The sequence below is a fragment of the Nicotiana tabacum genome, chromosome 19 (assembly GCF_000715075.1).
Source record: "Nicotiana tabacum cultivar K326 chromosome 19, ASM71507v2, whole genome shotgun sequence".
Lineage (NCBI taxonomy): Eukaryota > Viridiplantae > Streptophyta > Magnoliopsida > Solanales > Solanaceae > Nicotiana > Nicotiana tabacum.
Window position 1 is genome coordinate 59,547,090 of NC_134098.1, and position 24,662 is coordinate 59,571,751.

General features: G+C 39.8%; 1 protein-coding gene across 1 annotated transcript; it reads left to right on the plus strand.

The window, feature by feature from the left end:
• Nucleotides 1–20,628: 20,628 nt before the first annotated feature.
• LOC142173506 (uncharacterized) lies at nucleotides 20,629–21,783 on the plus strand. The gene is made up of 2 exons (XM_075239111.1): nucleotides 20,629–20,638; nucleotides 21,275–21,783. The coding sequence occupies exons 1-2, from the start codon at nucleotides 20,629–20,631 to the stop codon at nucleotides 21,781–21,783; spliced, it is 519 nt and encodes a 172-aa protein (XP_075095212.1).
• The last annotated feature ends 2,879 nt before the right edge of the window (nucleotides 21,784–24,662 follow it).

The window sequence follows — 24,662 nt, forward strand, 5'->3', positions numbered from 1 at the left end:
ATTAGATTCTCATCTTGTGGATTAAAGCATTATGGAATATGGACATTAAACTGTCTTATTGGGCCTTGGATCGGACTAAGATGGTCACGGATCATAATACTGGACCTAGTTCAATGTTGGGTTTAAAACTGATAAGAGAAACTCCAGCCCAATTATAAATTTTCGTATCAATTTTAGTAGTGTATTGGTAAAAATGTACTTGACACGTAGCAAGCACAGAAGTCAACACGTGGCAAGTATTTCCTAGTCAGCCAGAAACAATTAGATTGAAGGTTGAAGACCAAGAAACTATAACCCGAAGACCCGCGATCGCTACAATCTCTGCCGCAGCCTCTGATATTCGGGTGAGCACTTTGTGGTGAACACTTTGTGCGTACTGGACAAACCTCTCCCTGTATAATAGCTTGCAAACTACACAGAGGATGTAAACCGCAATAGACAAGTCCTGTGCAACAGGCTCAACCCAGAAGGCATTGAGGGGATCGATCCCAGGTACGGATGACCGCCCTCCAAACCAACTGGGCAACCCGAAGGTTTTTTTTACTGTTATTCAAGTGCATTTATTTATTTTACCTTCTGTTTCTCTTTATTCCGATTTCATCTACATCAAAGAAGGATTACACAGCTTTGATTTAATCCAACTGTTTGTGGCATAATTTGGAGTATTTCATACTTCATAGATAGATGATACGATAGGTCGAATAACACTTTCTATTTCATGAACTTTACAGTTTACAGCTATCAAAATAGATCACGTTTTAGATATAAGATTTAAAGTCCCAAGTTCATGGTACAAATAAATCAACTATCTGTACAGGCAGGATGTGTTGATGATGTTGTATGATGTGAATACGGTTTTATTTTACTTTTACTGTTTTCTCAAAACAACCGAACTTGTGAAACTGGCTATTTAGCATAGGCAAAATTAAAATTTCAACTTTATGAATTTTGGACCTTAGTACGATTTTAAATACTAATAATTGAGTTTTAATTTTAATATGTGGACGTATTTAATTAATTTCTTAACACAAATATATTGTTTAAACAGAAAATAATTGGATTTGACCGAACCCTTATCCGTGCTTCTACCTCCACCGCTTTGTGGGCCAAAACTTATCCTAGTTATATATAGGCCACGTCGACACCAAGAGAACCTTCGACGGCTGCCACGCGTCATTAATATGATTTCAACAAAAGCCGAAGACAAAGTCGAAGTAATCTGACAAAGGACGAAGGCTAGGTCAAGGAGTCAACAGAGATCGAAGTCGAGGACGAGTACTCTACTTAATGAAGCAGTAATGGCTAGTTTTAGAGATAAGACTTTAAAGAGAATATTCCAGTGAATATTCCTAGAATCTGTACTATTAAAATTTTTTGGTCCATATTCCCTTATAAATAGAAAGAAATGTAGTTATAGGAGAGGATTGGACATTCATTGTAAAAGAACAACACTTTGACATTCTCTAAAGATTCTTGTTTATTTACATACAAAATATACTTTTTTCTCAAATCTGACTTTAACTTTTCCCCCACGATCCAAGAAGAATACTAATATTTAAAGGTTCATCAATCACTTATCATTGTCCGGAGGAATATCACCGAATTCAACCCCTTTTCGGTTATCTCACTTGTATTTATTTACTTAAATGCCTCATTTATTACTATTGAATGTTGTCTTCCTTTTTCTTGGGTCATTAAATACTATCATTATTACATATTCATTGTTATTTGACATAGCTCGTGCTATTATTGTCACGGAATCAGTTAAACGACCTTTTGGATATTAATATTAGCTAAGATTAACTTTATTCTATTAGAAAATCTAATTGTTTAAACCTAGATCTAAATTTTGGGTCAAACAATCTGGCGCCGTCTGTGGGGATTTTCTCAGCCAATTTCTTAGTTTCCACTAGATCTACAACTCACGTGACTTGTTAATCTAACAAACCACAAAGTTTATCTCTCTTCTGTGTGCGTACAAAATTTTCATGGCAGGTAACCAAGGAAACGGAACGAGGGCAATATATAATGTTCCCCTCAACCTCATGAATGCTATCAACGAAGGCTATGACACCCATGATGAGGGGGTGACGCCTACGGCCTCTCCCAGACGAGAAAGGTCACCCCACCTTTCTACATCACAACAAAATCAAACGGGAAAGGACCCTCCACATCCGCAGGAGAGGAGACGCAAGCCGCTATGAAAAAACTCTTCGAAGCATGGCTAACTGATACCCTAGCCCATGCAGCACAACAAAGGGACGAACATGGGCAACCAAGAAAATAGTAAACAAGCTCAATGCACAGTGAATAAGCTCAATGCACAAGCTCAGTAAACAAGCTCAATGCACGACCACAGAAACCACAATAGCGCATGCAGCACAGCGAATGGACTAATATGGCGACCAACCATACCCTCCAACTCTAGGTAAAACTCACGATGTTACTGACAGCGCAGGTCACAGCCTCCTCGCCGCCGTCTTAAAAAGAATGAAAATTAATGGAAAACGAAAACAAGGTGCTCTGAGACCAAATGAAAGAGCACCAAGAACGAGTAGACAAAATATCGGGCACCCCCAAATTACTGCCAAAAAGGGACGCTACGTTCATATAACAGCCGTACAACGAGGAAGTGGCTCCACATGCCATACTAAAGACCTTCAAGATGCCCCCATATCTCAGAATATATGATGGGACAACCGACCCTGAAGACCATGTGACTCACTACGTCACCACTGTGAAAGGTAACGACCTCACCAAGGAGCAGGTGTCCTCCATTTTGCTGAAAATATTTGGCGAAGCCCTCACTGGAGGGGCATTAATATGGTATTCATAGTTACTAGCCCGTTCCATAGAAACGTTCGAGGAGATGACCGATAAGTTCGTGACAGCACATGCCGGGGCCAAGAAAGCCGCAACAAGAGTAAACGACATCTTCGCCATCAAAAAGTCCCTAGGAGAGGGACTTCCTTTCTCGGTTCAACAGAGTAAGGATTACCTTACTAAATGTTTTTGAAGGGATGGCTGTCGCAGCCTTTCAGAATGGTTTGAGTAGAGAGGGTTCAAGAGCGACCAGAAAGCTGCTGAGCCGGTTAATGAAGTATCCTCCAACCATTTGGGATAAAATTCATAATGCCTATTGTGCCGAGGTCAGAGCAGATGATGATGATCTCAACGGACCAACTCGCCGACTCATCTCGGTACAATCTGAGCCGAGAAAAGAACGAAGAGATAATATGATGAGAGATCACCCAGTACCGCGTCCAAACAGGGAACGACATCAGCCCTATATCAGGGCGCCCGCTCCTCCCCCTTTCATTATGAAGATGGCATGTCTAGGACGAGATCGGGAACTCACAGGAACGATAAAGGTATGCCCCATTGATAACGCCCATAACACACCTCAATAAGAGATATGATACGGTCGTATGCAATAAAAATTACCCAAGGGGTAAGACACTCTTGCCTCGACCCCGAGAAGGTTCACCTCTCCCTTTTGAAGTGTCGCCATGTTCTCTAGATCGCACCATTGTCTGTATCAAGCAAAGGCGATTGTTAGTTGCAATTCAATGTTCAAACATACACTGGAGATATATAAGTAAAATATAAACCAGAGGACATAGTGAGGGTACACAGTTAGATACGGCCACAAAAGTGAAGTGCGGTCTCACCTCTGAAACCCAAAAAATGCCAACTCTCTTATGATAGAGAATTGGTTAATATGCGGCCGCAACATGATTTCTGCGGTCTGCACAATTAGACTTGTGTCTGCATATTGGAGTATCAATGTAGGGACTCTCTGATGACAGTAAAAGTGCTATTCTGCGGTCCACACATTTTATCTTGCGGTCGCATATCCCTTCTTCACTAATGCTGCCCTAAACTTTCGTGCACAATTTGACATGGCAACATCATAGAAATATGAAAATATGCTAACTCAGTCCCCATAGAGCATGTATTATTTAACCCAGTTCAAATTTTACCTCACATGGATACACAATTGAAATCTTATGAAAAATGGCCTAAAAAGAACTAAAAATCTACAAATTAAACTAAAATAAAAATATTAACATGAAATTGAAGCATACCAGATGAATGAGTGTAATGAGTGAATGATCAAGTTGGCTATGTATGTGGACAAATAGAATCACCAAAAAATTTCAAGAGAGCACTATTTTTTTGTTTAGAGAGTGAAAAATGCAAAAATGGCCCTGTTCCTCTATTTATACCAGTCGTTCGCTAAGGGGAAGAAGGTCGAATGCGGCCGCACATTTTCATGTGTGGTTCGCACTTTGTTACCTGGGGCCCTCATCTCACCTTTCCATCTACGGTCCGCACAATTTTGTGTGCGGCCGCAGATTTCATGTGCGGTCGCACATCGACCGTTTCTCATACAGGCTAAAACTTCAGAGAATAGGTATTTTTTACCTCTCATTTGTGCGGTCCGCAAGCTAATTGTGCGGCCGCATTGGTCTTTTGCTACAACACCCATATTGTGCGGTCCACACAAATCACCTGCGGTCCGCAATTCTTAGAGCACTTAGCCAAATATTTGGTCCATAATTCCTGTAAGTCACACTCAACCCTGTAGCAAATTTCAAATCAAGTTAGAACAAAAATAATGCCCAACTACAAAAGAAAAAAGGAAAAGAAAATGGGTTGCCTCTCAAGAAGCGCCTAATTTAATATCGCGGAACAATGCAAAATTCCATCAATTGAAATGAATGACCTCCACGATGTGGCTATCTCCAACCTTTCCCAAATAGTGCTTCACCTGGTGACCATTGACTCGGAATACTTCATTGTTTTTGTTTTTCAAGTCTAATGCACCAAAAGGTGTTACATCCACAATTTCAAAAGAACCACTCCATTTAGACTTTAGCTTCCCGGGAAACATCCTCAACCTTGAGTTAAACAACAATACAAGATCGCCCACCTTGAACTCTTTGTTCCAAATGTATTTGTCATGAAGATATTTCATCTTTTCTTTGTACAAGGACGAACTTGCATAAGCATGGTACCAGAACTCATACAATTCATTCAAATGTGCAACCCTCAAGTTAGCGGCTACATCCCAATCAAGATTCAACTTCTTTAGAGCCTACATGGCCTTGTGCTCTAGTTCCACCGGAAGATGACAAGCTTTTCCGAACACCAACCGGTATGGCGACATTCCGATAGGTGTTTTGTAAGCTGACCGATAAGCCCATAATGCATCATCAAGCTTCTTGGACCAATCCGTCCGATCAACATTCACCGTTTTGGACAAGATACTCTTTATCTCCCGATTGGAGACTTCCACTTGCCCACTAGCTTATGGGTGATAAGGAGTCGTGACTTTGTGAGTAACACCATAATTGCTAAGCAAAGTGTCGAAAGCCTTGTTGCAAAAATGCGACCCCCCATCGCTTATAATAGCACGTGGAGTACCAAACCTTGTGAAAATATTCTTCTTCAAGAAATCCACCACACTTCTCGTCTCATTGTTGGGTAAAGCAATGGCCTCAACCCATTTGGACACATAATCTACCACGACCAAGATGTAGGTGTTTCCACAAGAACTCACAAAAGGGCCCATGAAGTCAATACCCCACACATCGAAAATATCAATCTCCAAAATGGTTGTGAGAGGCATTTCATTCTTCTTTGATATTCCACCGTCCGTTGACATTCATCACATCTTTTCACTAGCTCACTAGCATCCTTGTAAAGAGTGGGACAATAGAAGTCGCAACTAAGCACTTTGGACGCCGTTCTTGCTCCACCATGATGACCACCATATGACGAAGAATGACAAGCCCCAAGAACTTCACCTTGATCTTCTTCTAGTATACATCTTCTAATCACCCCATCCGTACAAATTCGGAAAAGGTATGGTTCATCCTAATAATAATCTTGACAATTCTGTTTGAGATTCTTCCTTTGGTTTGAAGAGAACTCATCCGGAATGATTCCACACACAAGAAAATTTGCTTGATCCGCGAACCATGGCACATATTTCATTGAAATAGCCAAGAGTTTCTCATAGCGATGTAATCATTAATTTCAAGGCCATCATGCGGCCTCCCTTCCTCCTCCAAATGAGACAAGTGGTCTGCCACTTGGGTTTCACTCCCTTTTCTATCATGGATGTCAATATTAAACTTTTGCAACAAAATCACCCATCTCATCAATCGATCATTGGAGTCCTTTTTGCTCATAAAATACCGAAGCGCCACATGATCTGTGTGGATAATGACTTTTGCACCCATCAAGTACGGGCGGAACTTCTCAATTGCAAACACAATCGCAAGGAGCTATTTATCCGTAACGATATAGTTTACTTGGGCATTATTCATGGACTTACTAGCATAGTAGACCGAATGAAATTTTTTGTTGATGCGTTGCCCCAAAAGAACCCCAATCGCTACGTCACTTGCATCACACATGAGTTCAAAAGGGACACTTTAATTTGGAGCGGTGATGATGGGGGTAGTTTTCAACTTGAACTTCAACAAATCAAAAGCTCTCGTGCAATCATCATTGAAGTTTAACTTAGTATCCTTCTCAAGAAGCTTGCACAACGAATTCACCACCTTAGATAAATCTTTGATGAAGCGCCTGTAAAAACCCGTGTGGCCTAAAAAACTCCGTACACCCTTCACCGAAGTTGGAGGTGGAAGTTTAGAAATCACCTCAATCTTTGCCTTGTCAAATTCAATTCCATTATTTGAGATTTTATAGCCAAGGACAATGCCTTCCTCGGCCATGAAATGGCATGTCTCCCAATTAAGCATCAAATTTGTTTCTTCACATCTAGCCAACATTTTATCCAAATTTACAAGACAATCATCAAAAGAATCCCTAACCACCGAGAAGTCAAAACTTCAAGGTAGTCCTCCACTATGTCCGTGAAGATAGCCATCATACACCTTTGAAAAGTCGTCGGTGCATTGCACAAACCAAAGGGCATCCGCTTGAAGGCGAAAGTACCATATGGACATGTAAAGGTTGTTTTCTCTTGGTCTTCTGAGGCAATAAGAATTTGGTTGTAGCCCGAATATCCGTCAAGAAAGCAATAGAAAGCACAGCCGTCAATCTATCGAGTATTTGATCTAAGAAAGGAAGTGGAAAATGATCCTTCCTTGTGACTTTGTTGAGCTTGCGATAGTCCATACTCACCCTCCATCCGGTCACCGTTCTTGTAGGAATCAACTCATTCTTGTCATTGGTGACCACCGTCATACCCCCCTTCATTGGGACATATTGAACTGGAGAAGTCCATGAACTATCGGATATGGGGTAGACAACCCCGGCATCGAACAACTTGATAATCTCCTTCTTGACAACTTCTTGCATAGCCTCATTGAGTCTTCTTTGATGTTCAATAGATGGTTTGGCACTATCCTCCAATTTGATCTTATGCATGCAAAAGGTGGGGCTTATCCCTCAAATATCCGCCAAAGTCCATCCAATAACCTTCTTTCTCTTTTGTAGCACCGCCAAAGTGGAATCTACATGCACATTAGTCAAACAAGAGGAAAGAATAATCGATAAAATAGAATAAGGGCCAAGAAATTCATACAGAAGATGTGGAGGCATTGGCTTCAACTCCAAGGTAGGAGGCTCTTCAATAGAAGGTTTGTAGGAAGAGTTGTCCTATTTTCAAGATCCAAAGATAATTTTCGGGGTGCATAGTTGTACGACCCCATTCCTTGCAAAAAGTTCGCAGATTCCATGAAGCCATCCATCTCATCATCATCAAAGAGTAGCAAGACGACCTCCAACATATCACCAACATTGATTGTAGCACTTGTATCATTAACAATAACATCGGTCACCAAGTCCACAAAAGAGCACACCTCATTGCTATTTGGTTGCCGCATGGACTTGCACACATGTAATATCACTTTTTATCACCAGCCTGAAATGTAAGTTCTCCGGCTTCAACATCACAAAAAGAATTCCCCGTAGAAAGGAAAGGTATCCCAAGAATAATCGATACTTCATAATCAACCTCACAATCTAGAATGACAAAATCCACCGGAAGAATGAATTTATCAACACGAACCAAGACATTTTCAATCACTCCCAAAGGCCTCTTCATAGTACGATCAGCTATTTGCCATCTCATAGATGTGGGTATTGATTTCCCAATCCACAAAGTCTTGAAAACCGAATATGGCATCAAATTGATACTTTTCCCAAGATCACAAAAGGCTTTAGCAAAATCGGCACTTCCAATTGTACAAGGAATCGTGAAAGCACCAATATCCCCTAACTTAGGAGCCATTGAATGTACAATTGCACTCACTTGATGAGTGACTTTGATAGTTTCAAAATTCATTGACCGCTTCTTTGTCACGAGATCCTTCATAAACTTGGCATAACCGGGCATTTGTTCCAAAGCTTCAACTTATGACACATTGATTGAGAGAATCTTCATCATTTGAATGAACTTCTTGAATTGATTCTCACCATTTTGATTGGCAAGTCTTTGAAGGTATGGAGGCGGAGGCTTAAACAATGGTACCTTAGCCTTTTGCACTACCGGCTCCGGTATGTCAATAATGTGATCCCTAGACGGGTTCACCTCCTCTTGAGTCTCTTCCACACTATCATCAATATTAATTCGAACTTCATCATTAGGTTGCACCACATTGCTCGGGATCTCTTCTTCTGGCACCACTTGCTCATCATCCACAAGTTGCCTTGGACTTGAGGTGGGTGCATTCCCACCTTTTCCACTTCTTGTAGTAACGACCATAGAATTCCCCTTGTTGTTTATACCCTTTGTATTTACTACTGTGTCACTTGGAAGTGCCCCCTCAGGACGAGAATTTAGAGCTTGAGAGATTTACCCCATTTGAACTTCTATGTTGTGGATTGATGTGTTGTGTGAGGCAAGTTGGGCATCCGAATCAGCATTTTTTCCCATTATTTGCTTGAACATATTTTCAATACGCCCCATCTAGTTGTTTGAAGAACTTGAACCATGGGGAGGATAAAGAGGCGGGTTGCTCGGTTATTGATACATCGGGGGTCTATGAAAACCCGACCCTAGTTGCCTTGATTGTTGTTCCATCCACCTTGACTGTTACCTCCCTAATTTCCTTGATTATTTCCATTACAATTTCCTTGATTATTGTTGTTATGCCAATTCCTTGGATTGTTGTTGTTATGCCAATTTCCTTGATTGTTAGAATTCCAATTGCCTTGATTGTTTTAAGGTTGCCATTGTTGTTGGTTTGGGCCTTGGAAATTGTTTCTTTACCCTGGGAAATTGTTCACATATTGCACCTCCTCTTCTTGTTCATTATAGGAATCATCTTGATCAAAACCACTATCTTTTTGCACATAATTCTCCACTCGATTTTGCACTTGTAGACCTTTGGTCCTAAACTTGTTCACCAGCATGTTCACTCTCTCCATGGCATTGACTTGCTTGGGATTTTACACTTGATTTAGTTCGGCCTTTTCTAGTTATGACATGGTGATTGTCAATTCGGCAATGGCTTGCCCATGGTCTTGCAATTCTTTGTGAACGTGGATAATGTTTGGATCACCTTGTGGAGCATTGGCCCGGGATTTCCAAGTCAATGACATTTTCGCCATCTCATCCAAAATCCCACACGCCTCCGCATAAGGCGTAGTCATGAAGTTCACATCGATAAGTTGATTCACTACACATTGGTTGGTTGTGTTAATCCCACGATAGAAAGTTTATTGGATCATGTTTTTCATATAGTTGTTCGGACATTACTTAACCATTTTTCTATAGAATACCCATATCTCATGTAGTGGTTCGTTCGGCTCTTGCTTGAGTGCCAAAATCTCATCTCGAAGTGTAGCCATGTGCCCCGGAGAGAAGAACTTAGAAATGAACCTTTCCGCCAACTCATCCCAAGTATGAATGGAATGGTTCGGCTATCGTTCCAACCAATCTAAAGCTTTTCCCCGTAGAGAGAAGGGAAAAAGCCTTAGCCTCAATGCACCCTCGGAGAGATTTGTTTGTTTGCTCCCCCAACAAGTGTCCACAAACCCCTTCAAATGTTTGTATGCATTTTGAGTTAGAGCACCGGTGAAGAAACCCCGTTGATCATGCAAAGTGAGCATCACATTGGTGATTTGAAAGTTGCCTGCCCTAATACGGGGAGGGACTATTACACTTGCATATCCTTCATTGGGTAATATCCGGTGTGGAGCCGCTCGTGGTGGAGGTGGGTGTGGAGAGGGGACATTGTCATGAGGCACTCAGTCTCTTTTATTGGCTTGGGGTTCAAGAGGAACCTGCTCAACTTGCTCATCCTCGATGTCCACATCCCCCAAAGGCAAGTTTCTGAGCTCATTGTTCGCCATGGTTGTACCTACGATTTCTCACACAAGTTAGTAACACGTAAGGAAAAGAAGATATTCCAAAAACAAACCCAAATATATAGCTAACACCATTTTAACTCCCGGGCAATGGTGCCAAAAATTGATGACGTCGACAACACACATTAATAAGAGATATGATACGATCGTATGCAATAATAATTACCCAACTATGAGTCGGGGTCAAATCCATTGGGAGTTATAAGGGGTGTCAGGAGTTTATATTTTTAGCAAGCGAATGGACTACCTAAAATTGCACTTTCACAACAGAGTTTTGATTTCTACTTCTACTATTACACTAATGATAGCAAGCTAAGGTAAATAGACTAGAGATGGATATTTTTGATGTTTTACCAAATAGTTTAAAGGCCCGGGGATGTGACCATAACCTAGGTGTTTTCCTAATGGGATAAAGATGTTAACACTTGTTTTGTTGATTGAGGTGTATTATAGCTCTCAACTCTACGTTACCCACTCAATACCTCTCGGTCAAAGAGTGATTTTGCCCAATTTGGCTTTCTCAAGTCCAAATGGATATCAAGCAAAATAGTTGATATGAGCTCAAGTCGGGTTTTTACTATCTCTAGTTTTAACCCTTTAATTAGACTAATCAATCTCTCAATTAACCCAATTCCTTGTTAGCCAAGTTATCCTAGACTAGGTCCCTCTTTCTCAAGTAAAGACTAAGTCAAATAGGCATGAATAAATGTTTGCAACCATTAATTCTAAAATTGAAGCATGAACTAAGCTAAATAATCAATATCCAATCATAAACAAGCATTAAATTAAATACCCATAATATTTAAAAATCTAGCAACTCATAATGTGAATTGAAGAAAATAAAGAAGGAAAGTTAATTAAACTCATAATGAAAGATTAAAATTATGAAATCTAATATTTAAACACTAAAATAATGTCAAACTTCCTAAAGTAATAAAAAGAAACGAATACATCAGCTTTTAATGTTCAAACTTGACCTAAATTTGTGATGCTCGTCTATTTATACTGGGCCAAAAATTGCGGACAAAAATGCCCCTCGGGAGGTTCTGCGGCCGTATAATTCCATGTGCGGTCCACAGATTTCTTCAGCTAGCAGGAAGGTGAGTTTTGCAGCTGCACATTTTTGGATTGCGGCTGCGAAGCAACTTCTGCGGCCGCACAATTCTTGTACGGTCCACACTTCACAAAGGCGTCAGGACTTGGTCTTTTTTTGCATATTTTGTGAACTTGGAATCTTTGTCAGTGAAAGTCCAGTTCTGCAGCAGCATAATTCATGTGCGGTCCGCACATTGCTGAAAATCCTATTGGGTTCTGCTGCTTGGTTTGTGGCCGCAGATGGAATTCTGTGGACCGCACATCGTTGCTTCTGCGCCCTTTATTGCCTTGTGCTTCGGAACACTCCTTTTTGAGTCGTATTTCATCATGGGAGACCAAATGTAACACCACGGAAAATTTCGAAGTACTCAAGCGCTATTAAGAAAGTCGATGAACGCTAATTATATTATTTTGTGTGCAGACAAGGGCTATTATAAGAATAATATCAATTTATCATGATAATATATGTATGAGGTGCACTAAGAATGTTTTATGGTCTAAGAAGAGCCCCAAGGCTAAGGCAAGTTGAAAATTTTATGATGGGATAAAGTTTCAAGTGAGTTCGCACAAGACCTAACTTCAAACAATCATACCTATCTTGATATGAAGATTTATATGGTTTATTACCTAAAGCCCTTTGAGTCTAGTTTCCAACTCTTCAAACCGTTCGTCATTTGGACACCCCTACAAGAAGTTATGACCAAATAACCAAAGGCTGACGGAGTGCGATGTTTGCGACCAAATTCGGCGACCATTATGCGATCGCAAAATGGTTATGCAACCGCAAACTGGTCGCCGAATGGACCATAACAGCGGCACCAATTTGTGCGACCATTGTGCGACCCGCACACGAATTGTGCGGTCCATTGTGCGACCGCATAGTTGAATTCGGAGGGTTAATTTTTCTTTTTTCATAACCCGATCCCATTTTGATAAATAGGTTTTGGGGCTTATTTTGGGTGTTTTTCTGAGGGTTTTAGAGAGCGTTAAGAGCATTTTAGAGAGAGAAGAAGGAAACATAACATTATAATTATCCAACCTTGCACCAATCTTCAAGAATCAAGGAAGCTAATCACAAGATCTTCATCTAAGAGGTAAGGTTCCATACCCTTGTTTCCAATTTTGAATTTGGGTAAAAGATGGTTAATTTGGAGTATGATTCTTGGGTATATGAGTATTATATATACATTCTTGTACTAATAAGGTTTGTGGGAGGATTGTTGAGCTCAAATAAGTAAAGATTGGGTTGTGGAGTGAAGGAAATCTTGTAGAAGAACCTTGTAGTTAGATTTGCACACCTAGTGCTTGCTAAAATGCTCAAATGAGCTGAGATCATGAATATCTTCCTAATAATGGTTCAATTTTGTTATGTATCAAAATAGATTGGGATTGCTAGAATTTCCGGAACATTTTAGTAATTTAAGAAAAGCTCAAAGTAAGGTATGTTGGCTAAACTTTCTCTCTTAGAATAGATATCCATAATGTTTTCGTAAGATCAAGTATGATTGGCTCAAGATTCCTAACTTCTATATTCCGGGTTATTCCCTATAAACTTGTTTATTCCGAATGAGCCTTATGTCGAAAGATAGATGTTCAAAGTATGGTTTGCGTATTAAAATGTTGTGGCTTTGAGTCGTGTTTTAAATGAGAACTAGTATACAATTTGGGTGAGAAAAACTCGATATACTTAATACTCATAATTGCTCATATGTGTACCAAAGGAATTGATTGGAAGTGTCTTATTATTGATAATCTTTAAAGATTCTTGAAAATGAAATAAGCGGATTGAAGAAATAGAGTGTGCCCAACGTGCCAAGAATTAAAGTTATGTTGTGGCTAGTAGTGCATATGATTTTAGAGGATGCGATAAAGAATATGAAATGAGCCTCGACTCCACCGTTTTAAAAGTGATTTGGAAAAAAATAGAATTTGCCTAAGAGCTTTTATACTCAATTCATGCCCATCAGGGGCTGCTTTAACTAATGCTTTGCTTTATACTCAAATTGTTCATTGTCATTTCTGGGGAAGAGTATTGTAAGAATAAATGGTGTATTGATTGTTTATGATTTTTCATGTGTGTTTATATTGTTGGTTGGTAGGCCTCATTCTTTGGGAAGAAACCATTCATGTTTGAAGTTTCCATTTCAAATGGATTTGAAGTATATGATTTCTGAAATATTCTATATGTAGATATTTGAAATTGAAAGAGGTGAAAGTGTGGAATATGAAATACAGCCATCGTGCCAGGAATAAAGAATCTTGTGAATGGCCTAATGAGCCAAGGAAATATCGTCCTTGTGAATGACTGGAAATACTAATGAGTATTTATACAATGTGAAAGATGTTGAGGTGAGTACAATTGTATTTATGATATTTCTGTTTGCAAATCAAATCAAAAATATTTTTGGGAGCATCATTAGCAATACCGAGAAAAGGGTGGGTCTTAACGCCTACACCTGAAACTACACGTGCCGGTGTAGGGGTGGATTGTGATTATTCCCCTTATTTGGGATGAAATTGGAACGTTTGGGAAATTGTGATATTATTCCTCTTAATTGGGATGAAACTGGAACCTTTGTGGATTGGAAAAGTCAACCCACACGGCATATGTGGGAAGGCGGCCTAGCTGACCGGTGGAGATCATATGCCATGTTGCGCACATGGTGGTACTACTCTTGGTAACAACTTTCTTTCGCATCACCTGTCAAACCACATTGTCTGTGGGGAGATGGCCTAGCCGATCTAGCGTGATCGGACTCCATGCTAACAAAGACAGTGGTATATCAGTGCTAATGATCTCCCAACCAAAATTGTATATGAAGTTCGTGTTTTGAAAATTATTATGTTTTAACTGAACAATTGGATATTGTTGATTATAACTTGCTGTTTCTATGTGTTGCCTTTCTTATATTGGCATTCTATTTTGAAATAGGACTTTCAGCTATACATACTAGTGTTATTCGACGGTACTAATGCCCCTTTTTGCCGGGGGCGCTGCATCTTTAATGGATGCAGGTGTTTCTACAGCAGACGACATTGATCAGTGATAGCAGTGCACTCTTTTCAGCTGATTTGGTGAGCCCCACTTCATTTTGGGGTCATATATCTTTTGCTTCTCATGTACTGTGTTTTGAGGTATAGCCGGGGCCTTATTGCCGGCATTTTTATATTACTCTTCTATTGTATAAGAGGCTTCGTAGACAGGTTGTGAGTTATGGTTGAAGTTGAGAATTGAACTAGAAATGTTGGTATTTGGAAATCATGTTTTTCATTAATTCTATAAATTCGTAATGTTTTGAAAATTATGAATGAAGCTGCTAATGGGAATGAAAAGGAAGTTGTTAATAAAATCTTTTCAGCGATTGATTAATGGAGTACATCTCCTCTTTATTCATGGATGAGTTTGGTTAGAAGGAAATCTAACAGGCTTGCTCTGCCAGGTTCTCTCGGTTGAGCATCGGTTGCGCTCCCCGAGTTTGGGGCGTGATTAACTTGGTATCAGAACCTAAGGTTTTAAAGTGTCCTAGGATGTCTCGGAATCCTGTCTAGTAGAGTCCTTCTTATCGGTGTGTTGTCGACCACATCTATAATGAGGAGGCCACTTGGATATTTATGAAATTCACACTTTTTATACTCCAGATCATGCGATAGAACTCAAGATAGGAAGCTAATTTCCTCGTCATGTCTCATTTTCCATATGAGTAACCCACGGGTTCGAGTCAGCGAGAAGGGAATGAAAGAACCAATTGCTAAGGGAAGTGTCCCTATTTTTATTAATCTTACCCCGCCACCAGTTTATGTGGTGAGAGCACCTAAGAAATGAAAGAGGATTATTGGCATCAATAAGCTAAAATGTTTGATATGAAAGAAGAGCCACTCGGGTTTAGCCACTCTGTTTATGTTGGATGATTCTTGAAATATGTTATGGTTGTGGAAAGAGGGAGGGTACAAGAAGAACAAATGACCTTAGGTTGGATATACCCATCCCGGTCTGCCCCATATGCGGGCGAAAATAATTTGTGTCATGTTGTGAGTATACTCAGAAGCGTGTTAGGGGTGGTAGATTTGGGCAATTCCAAAAGTCCATACAACGAGCTGTTGCAGAGATTGTTACTCCCACCATGAAGGCTTGGAGGAAGATTAAGGGGAATGCTTATAATGTATGCAAAAAGGGTAAATGTCAGGTAAGTGGGGCGAGTCAGTTCAGCGGACCCCATCCTCGTTGCGTGAAGTGTATGAGATGTCATTCGGGGGAATGTCACTATGGTACTAATGTATGTTTTGGATGTCGAGAAGAGGGGCATCAATTAAGGTACTGCCCTGTCAATCTAAAGTCATCAAGTAAGTCACTCCTTAGTACATCATTATGAACCCCACATTATTTTTCTTGTTGAATATGTACATCCATATTGAAGAGGCCTACATAAATATAGTCTTAACCAAAACGTTGAATCACAAAACATTGAATGTATCTACTCTTTGAACGAGACACATTATTCGTGAATCCACTCTATCACAAATTCTCTTATTTACAACCTCTAGTGGAATTGAGCTCTATAATTATGTCCTTGAATTGAGTTATAACTCTAGGATTAATACTTCCCACTTGATTTCCTAAATTCTCAACAAGAGATCTTACAGAACATTTTGATTCAAATGGATAACATCTGCTCATTTGTGCCTATGCACGCACTACCATAATATTTACCTATGTGGTATCAAATCTAATGTAAAGCGGCCTAATGTTGAGGTACTTCTTGAGCCACTCTTTTTCTCTCCGGTGTATGTTGCTCCTATGGTTTGAACAATCACTTTGTTCCTTTGTGTGTATTATCATGAATTCTCTTCACCGTTTAGTAACATGAGAGCATATTGAATTGAAAGACAAATTCATCGTATCTCTAGTCCTCTCATATAGGATCAATTATTGTCAAGGGTTAAGCTGTCAGAATGATAATAGTCTTATAAGCGGTCAACTTCTTTTTCAGCCTCATGGGTTTGTGGCATAGATTTCTTGTATCAAATATTGTTAAGAGCGTAATGCAACTTCGTGTATCTTGAAATCCATAACACACTCAGAGTGTTAAAATATTCTCATTTCAAGTTAAATTGATTTTTTTCCTACATTCCAAGAGGCGACTAGTGTCACATACTTGGCTATCTCTCTTTGAGGCCTACTATTGCCGAACAAGGCACATAAGAAATGAAACAATTGTTGTTGTCCTTTTCATGACTCATTTCTTTTAAATCTCATTATTATGAACATTTTCCCAACATTATCAATGCCTACTAGGAAACTCTATGCCTTATTTGTCGAATCAGTGATGTCATCATGATAATTAACCATGCCAGCGCCATTGGTAGTAACCTTCGTGTCTCTTAGGATATAACCTCCTGAAATGCCGTGCTCAGCACATTGATGGATTCTTGAATAATTCTAGCCAATCTCGAACCTCGTTGTTCATATTTATAGTAACCTATGGGGTTTGAAGGTTCAAACATGTCAAAGAATAAGCATCATTCTGTGATCAAATATATTGGATAGAAAATATTATGGTTATATTCATGCTAGCACATCTTAGAGTAATTGTTGGAGGTCGCAAAAGTTTTAGTTTGGGTGTTTGGCGTAGAGATTTAGAATGGAAGAAAGTGAACGGGTTATTCTAAAGATTTGTCTATGAATATATTGTGTGAATTGTTAAGGAAGGTAATGTATATGTAGTCACATTAGGCCTTATGAAATCTTGAAAGAAAATAGGCCAAACTACGAGTATGATGTTTCCCTATTATTGTTCTCCGTGTACTCGGTATTTCATGTGCCAATGTATAAGAAGGTAACTGGAAATACTTTGTATAGAGTTTCGGTGGAGGTTATTGAAAGTGATGTTAATGGATAATTGGATTATGAAGAGCAACTATTTGCTATCCTTGTTAGATAAGTCCGGAAGTTAAGATTGCCTCTGTCAAGTACTATTGCTAAGTCTCTGAGTCAAGGAGATCACATCATAGGACGAAAGTGTTGATGAAAGGAAATATTCTCACTTGTTTGTAGATACAAATTGTTGTGGTTCAAAAACGTACCTTCTATGCATTATGGTTTAAATGTGTACATTTCATGTCAAGGTACCACTTTTGTTAATGTAATGCCCTAATGTTGAGATCGGTGTTATTGATATATACTGTGATGCGTCGTTGAGTAATGGATATATTGTTAGGATTGATTTCTTGGATTCTCTGACAGGTAGATAGGCCCAGTTACAGGGGAAACTCTGTCGAAATTTTTAAGAATTTGTAAAGATAGCCAAATCTTAAGGTCCATAAGTAAGTTGAAATTTTGGAAAGGAAGTATAAGACCTATGAAGTCATAAATGTCTATGTATAATGGTTGGAGGTAAAATGATGGTAACTCTATTCTTAGAAGGGACTTGTAAAACATTCGAGGATGAATGTTCTTAAGTGGGGGAGAATGTAACACCCCGAAAAATTTCAAAGTACTCAAGCGCTATTAAGAAAGTCGATGTGCGCTAATTATATTATTTTGTGTGCAGACAAGGGCTATTATAAGAATGATATCAATTTATCATGATAGTATATGTATGAGGTGCATTAAGAATGGTTTATGGTCCAAGAAGGGCCCCAAGGCTAAGGCAAGTTGAAAATTTTATGATGGGATAAAGTTTCAAGTGAGTTCGCACAAGACCTAACTTCAAATGATCATACCTATCTTGATATGAAGATTTATACAGCGTATTACCTATAACATTAAAGCCCTTTTACTCTAGTTTCCAACGCTTCAAAACGTTCGTCATTTGGACACTCCGACAAGAAGTTATGACCAAATTACCAAAGGCTGACGGAATGCGATTTTTGCGACCAAATTCGGCGACCATTATGCAATCGTAAACTGATCGCCGAATGGACCAGAACAGTCCAGCGGCACCGATTTGTTCGACCATTGTGTGACCCGCACACAAATTGTGCGGTCCATTGTGCGACCGCATAGTTGAATTCGGAGGGTTAATTTTCCTTTTTTCATAACCCGGTCCCATTTTGATAAATAGGTTTTGGGGCTTATTTTGGGGTGTTTTTCTGAGGGTTTTAGAGAGAGTTAAGAGCATTTTAGAGAGAGAAGGAGGGAACCTAACATTATAATCATCCAACCTTGCACCAATCTTCAAGAATCAAGGAAGCTAATCACAAGATCTTCATCTAAGAGGTAAGGTTCCATACCCTTGTTTCAATTTCGAATTTGGGTAAAAGATGGTTAATTTGGAGTATGATTCTTGGGTATATGAGTATTATATATATACATTCTTGTACTAATAAGGTTTGTGGGACGATTGTTGAGCTCAAATAAGTAAATATTGGGTTGTGGAGTGAAGGAAATCTTGTAGAAGAACCTTGTAGTTAGATTTGCACACCTAGTGCTTGCTAAAATGCTCAAATGAGCTGAGATCATGAATATCTTCCTAATAATGGTTCACTTTTGTTATGTCTCAAAATAGACTGGGATTGCTAGAATTTTTGAAATATTGTAGTAATTTAAGGATAGCTCAAAGCAAGGTATGTTGGCTAAACTTTGTCTCTTAGAATAGATATCCATAATGTTTCCGTAAGATCAAGTATGATTGGCTCAAGATTCCTAACTTCTATATTCCGGGTTATTCCTTATAAACTTGTTTATTCTGAATGAGCCTTATGTCGAAAGGTAGATGTTCAAAGTATGGTTTGCGTATTAAAATATTGTGACTTTGAGTCGTGTTTTAAATGAGAACTAGTATACCAATTGGGTGAGAAAAACTCGATATGCTTAAGACTCATAATTGCTCATATGTGTACCTAAAGACTTGATTGGAAGTGTTTTGTTGTTGATAATCTCTAAAGATGCTTAAAAATGAAATAAGCGGATTGAAGAAATAGAGTGTGGCCAACGTGCCAAGAATTTAAGTTATATTGTGGCTAGTAGTGCATATGATTTTAGAGGATGCGATTAAGAATATGAAATGAGCCTCGACTCTACCGTTTTAAAAGTGATTTGGAAAAAAATAGAATTTGCCTAAGAGGTTTTATACTCAATTCATGCCCATCAGTGGCTGCTTTAACTAATGCTTTGCTTTATAAATATATCCAGTGTGATTCGAGTTCTATATACTCATGTGTTGAAATTGTACATTGTCATTTCTGGGGAAGAGTATTGCAAGAACAAATGGTGTATTGATTGTTTATGATTTTTCATGTGTGTTTATGTTGTTGGTTGGTATGCCTCATTCTTTGGGAAGAAACCATTCGTGTTTGAAGTTCCTATTTCAAATGGATTTGAAGTATACGATTTCTGAAATATTCTATATGTTGATATTTGACGGTGATATTTGAAATTGAAAGAGGTGAAAGTGTGGAATATGAAATACGGCCATCGTGCCATGAATAAAGAATCTTGTGAATGGCCTAATGAGCCAAGGAAATAATATTATTGTGAATGACTGGAAATACTAATGAGAAATTATACAATGTGAAAGATGTTGAGGTGAGTACAATTGTATTTATGATATTTCTGTTTGCAAATCAAATCAAAAATATTTTTGGGAGAATCATTAGCAATACCGAGGAAGGGTGGGTCATAAGGCCTACACCTGAAACTACACATACCGGTGTAGGGGTGGATTGGGATTATTCCCCTTATTTGGGATGAAATTGGAACCTTTGGGAAATAATGATATTATTCCCCTTAATTGGGATGAAACTGGAACCTTTTTGGATTGGAAAAGTCAACCCACACGACATATGTGGGAAGGCGGCCTAGCTAATCGGGTGGAGATCAGATGTCATGTTGCGCACATGGTGGTACTACTCTTGGTAACAACTTTCTTTCATATCACCTGTCAAACCACATTGTTCGTGGGGAGATGGCCTAGCCGATCGGGCGTGATCGGACTCTGTGCTAACAAAGACGGTGGTATATCGGTGCTAATGATCTCCCAACCAAAATTGTATATGAAGTTCGTATTTTGAAAATTATTATGTTTTAACTGAACATTTGGATATTGTTGATTATGATACTCTGTTTCAATATGTTGCCTTTCTTATATTGGCATTCTATTTTAAAAGAGGATTTTTAGCTATACATACTAGTGCTATTCGACGGTACTAACATCCCTTTTTGCCGGGGGCGCTGCATCTTTAATGGATGCAGGTAGTTCTACAACAGACGACATTGATCAATGATAGCAATGCACTCTTTTCAGCTGATTTGGTGAGCCCCACTTCATTTTGGGGTCATATATCTTTTGTTTCTCATGTACTGTGGTTTGAGGTATAGCTGTGGCCTTATTGCCGACATTTTTATATTACTCTTCTATTGTATTAGAGGCTCCGCAGACAGGTTGTGGGTTGTGGTTGAAGTTGAGAACTGAACTAGAAATGTTGGTTTTTAGAAATCATGTTTTTCATTAATTCTATAAATTCGTAATGTTTTGGAAATTATGAATGAAACTCCAAATTGGAATGAAAAGGAAGTTGTTAATAAAAAATTTTCAGTGATTAATTAATGGAGTACATCTCCTCTTTATTCATGGATGAGTTTGGTAGTAGGAAATCTAATAGGCTTGCTCTGCCGGGTTCTCTCGGTTGAGCGCCGGTCGCGCTCCTCGAGTTTGGGGCGTGGCACCAAACTTCCAGCATTCCTGCAATTTTCACAATTTCATTAGTTTCGGGAACACATTTCAATACTTTCGCACTAAAAGAAAAGCTAAAAGGTGCTAATAAGCAATCAAAATCCCCACTTATCACCCATTACTATCTACTCACAATTTTTGTGTTTCACCTACAGAGGTGGTCTACGCCCTTGAGAAGCTTGGAACAAAGGTGAAATGGCCACCAAAGATGAGGTCTGATCTGAGCACCAGGAAATCTGACTCTCTCTGCGAATTCTACGAGGAACGCAAACACAAAATAGAAGATTGCATCGCCCTAAGGCAAGAGGTAGCGAACATGCTACATCAAGGGCACCTCAAAGAACTGCTCGGCGACAAACACAGAAATACCTTAGCAAGGGGTCGAGAACGCCAAGGCCCACCAAAGCCACCTTCACCAGCTCATATCATCTATATGATTATTGATGGAAGCGACGATGCCTCCACAAATGACATCAAGTTCACCACCACCCACAAGCTCAAAAGATCGATTACCCACGAACGGTATGATAGACTCGAAGAAAGTATCATCTTCGATGAGTCAGATGCTGATAGTTTGACTTTCCCTCACAATGATGCCTTTGTCATTACTTTACGAATTTTATATACTGATGTTAAACGAATTATGATCGATGACGAAAGTTGAGCGTGCATTATCCATCCTGGAGTCCTCGCACAAATGAGACTCGAGGATAAGATAGTGCCACGTTGAATCACACTAACTGATTTTAACAATGCAATTGAATGGAGGATAAGATAGTGCCACGTTGAATCACACTAACCGATCTCACCGGAGGGATAACCCTATAGACAACATTCCATATCATGGACCAAGCCACTGCATACAACGCCATCGTAGGATGACAATGGATATACCCTATGAGAGCTGCCCCCTCCAGCTTATATCAAGTGATCAAATTCCCAACACTTTGGGGAATATTCAGCATACAAGGGGAATAACGCACGTACCCGGAATGCTACCGGGTCTCCATGCACACCACGATAACTCAACAAAAGAAAGATAAGGAAAAAGAAGCATAGCAATCAGCAGGGTCGAGGTCGCCACAAGATGAAGCTAAGGAAGTCTTTACGGACCCTAAAATGGTCGAAGTTGGAGAGTCAACCATATAAGACCTTGACCCTGTCCAATTAGATCATAGCGACCTTAGTAAAAAAGCCTACATCGGCTGCAAAATATGAGAACCAGGTAAATTTAGCCAATTCTTATAAACTAACGCAGATTTGTTTGCCTTCAACCATGCAGATATGCCGGGCATCCTCAAAGAGATCGCCACGCACAAACTGAACGTTGACCCCTTCTATCCCCCGGTAAGACCTCTTCCAACGAAAGTTCAACCCCACCATCAATGATGCCGTCCACAAGGAAGTAGAGAAGCTATAGCGAATGGTTCCATCAAGGAATCAAAATACTCCAAATGGATTGCCAACGTGGTGATGTTCAAAAAGAAAAATGGGAAATGGAGGATATGTGTGGACTTCACAGACCTAAACAAAGCATGCCCAAAAGATTCATTCTCGTTGTCGCATATCGACCAACTCATCGATGCAACGGCGGGGCACGAGTTTGTTAAGTTTTCTAGATACATATTCGGGTTGCAACCAGATACTCATAGAGGAGGAAGACCAAGAAAAAACCACGTTCATCACCCATATGGGGGGATATATTGTTATAAGGTCATGCCATTTGGGTTGATGAATGCAGGGGCTACCTATTAAAGGTTGGTCACAATAATGTTCAAAGGCCAACTCGAAAAAGCCATAGAGGTATATATCGAAGACATGCTGGTAAAATCCGTGAAGGCAGAGGATCATATCGATCACTTAAAGGAAGCTTTCGATACACTAAGACAGTACGGGATAAAACTAAACCCCAAGAAATGCGCGTTTGGCGTAGCCTCGGGAAAATATTTGGGCTTCTTAGTATTGCAATGAGGAATTGAGGTCAATACAGATCAAATCAAGGCTATCGATGGAATACATGAACAATTTACTACTAAGAAGCAAGTCCAAAGATTGATTGGTCGAATTGCCGCCTTATGTAGGTTTATCTCGCGATCGTCTGATAGATGTCGCAGGTTTTACAGCGTACAAGTCTAAAGTTAATGGCCTCAAGTGGACGCCCGAGTACATGAATAGTTTACTAATAAGAATCAAGTCCAAAGATAACGGCCTCGAATGGACGCCCGAGTGCGTACAAGCACTGCGAGAACAAAAGGTGTACTTGTCATCGCTGCCTTTGCTCTCAAAGCCCGAGCCCGAGGAACACCTCCTCGTCTACCTCTCCATCTCCGATGTAGAAGTAAGTGTGGTCCTGGTTCGAGAAAATAAAGGTACGCAATCTCCTATTTATTATATCGGCAATACACGTGTCGACGTCGAGATGAAGTACCCACACCTCGAGAAGTTAGCCCTGTCCTTGGTCGTAGCTTCACGAAAGGTTAGACCCTATTTCTAGTGCCACCCTATCTCGGTCATCACCACCTTTCCTTTAAGAAGCATTTTACATAAACTCGAGCTGCCGGGGAGGCTGGCCAAATGGTCCATCGAGCTAAGTGAGCACGACATCACATATCAGCCTGGAACAATAATAAAGTCGCAAGTGCTCGCCGACTTCGTCGCAGACTTTAGCGCAAAAGTAATGCCTGAGGTCAAAAAGGAAGACGCTCAAGATCTTTTCAAACACAAGACCTCTGGATATTGTACACTGATCCACGCCCAATCCACACTCAATCAATGACTGAAAATGTTCGTTGGAAGAATACTACCCAACAATGAGTTAGGGTCGATTTCCTGAAGGAGTTAAATATGGGTGTTGGGGTGTACACTTGACGAGCGTAGATGAAATAGCTCAATTACACTTTCAAACAAGAGGGTTTTGTAATTTACTTCTACAATCTATACTAGCAATGATTAACTAGAGATTGAATAATTATTTTTCTTGTTTTTCAAATAGGTAAAAGGCCTAGGGTTGTAACCTTCACCTAAGTTTGTCACGACCCAACTGGAGGGTCATGACTAGCACCCGGGCCATACTTGCCGAGCACCAACGTACATTTTATCTAATCTTTCTTATTATCTTTAAGGGCCGACAAGATCAATATAAATGGTAGACATGGATCATGAACATCCAACAATGAAAGATAATGTCATGAACATACATAACATGGGATGACAAGACTGTCAAGAAACTATATATAAGGTACGAGCTACCATGCTGCCATGAAAGACTATACAACAAAAATTAGCCGACAAGGCATTCCAAACCATACATGAGTCGACACGGGTCTATGAGCCTCTAAAAGAACATAAATGCTACAACATTGCCGGAACAGGGCCCCGACATACCCATAATGTCTATAACAAAAATGCATACCAAGACCACGGCAAGTCCGGAGAAGGGATCTCGCCAATAACCGCTGAACCGGATAGCCTACTGTGATGGGGGAGCTGCGTCTACCCGTCTATCAGGACCTGCAGCACGACATGCAGCGTCCATAAATAAAA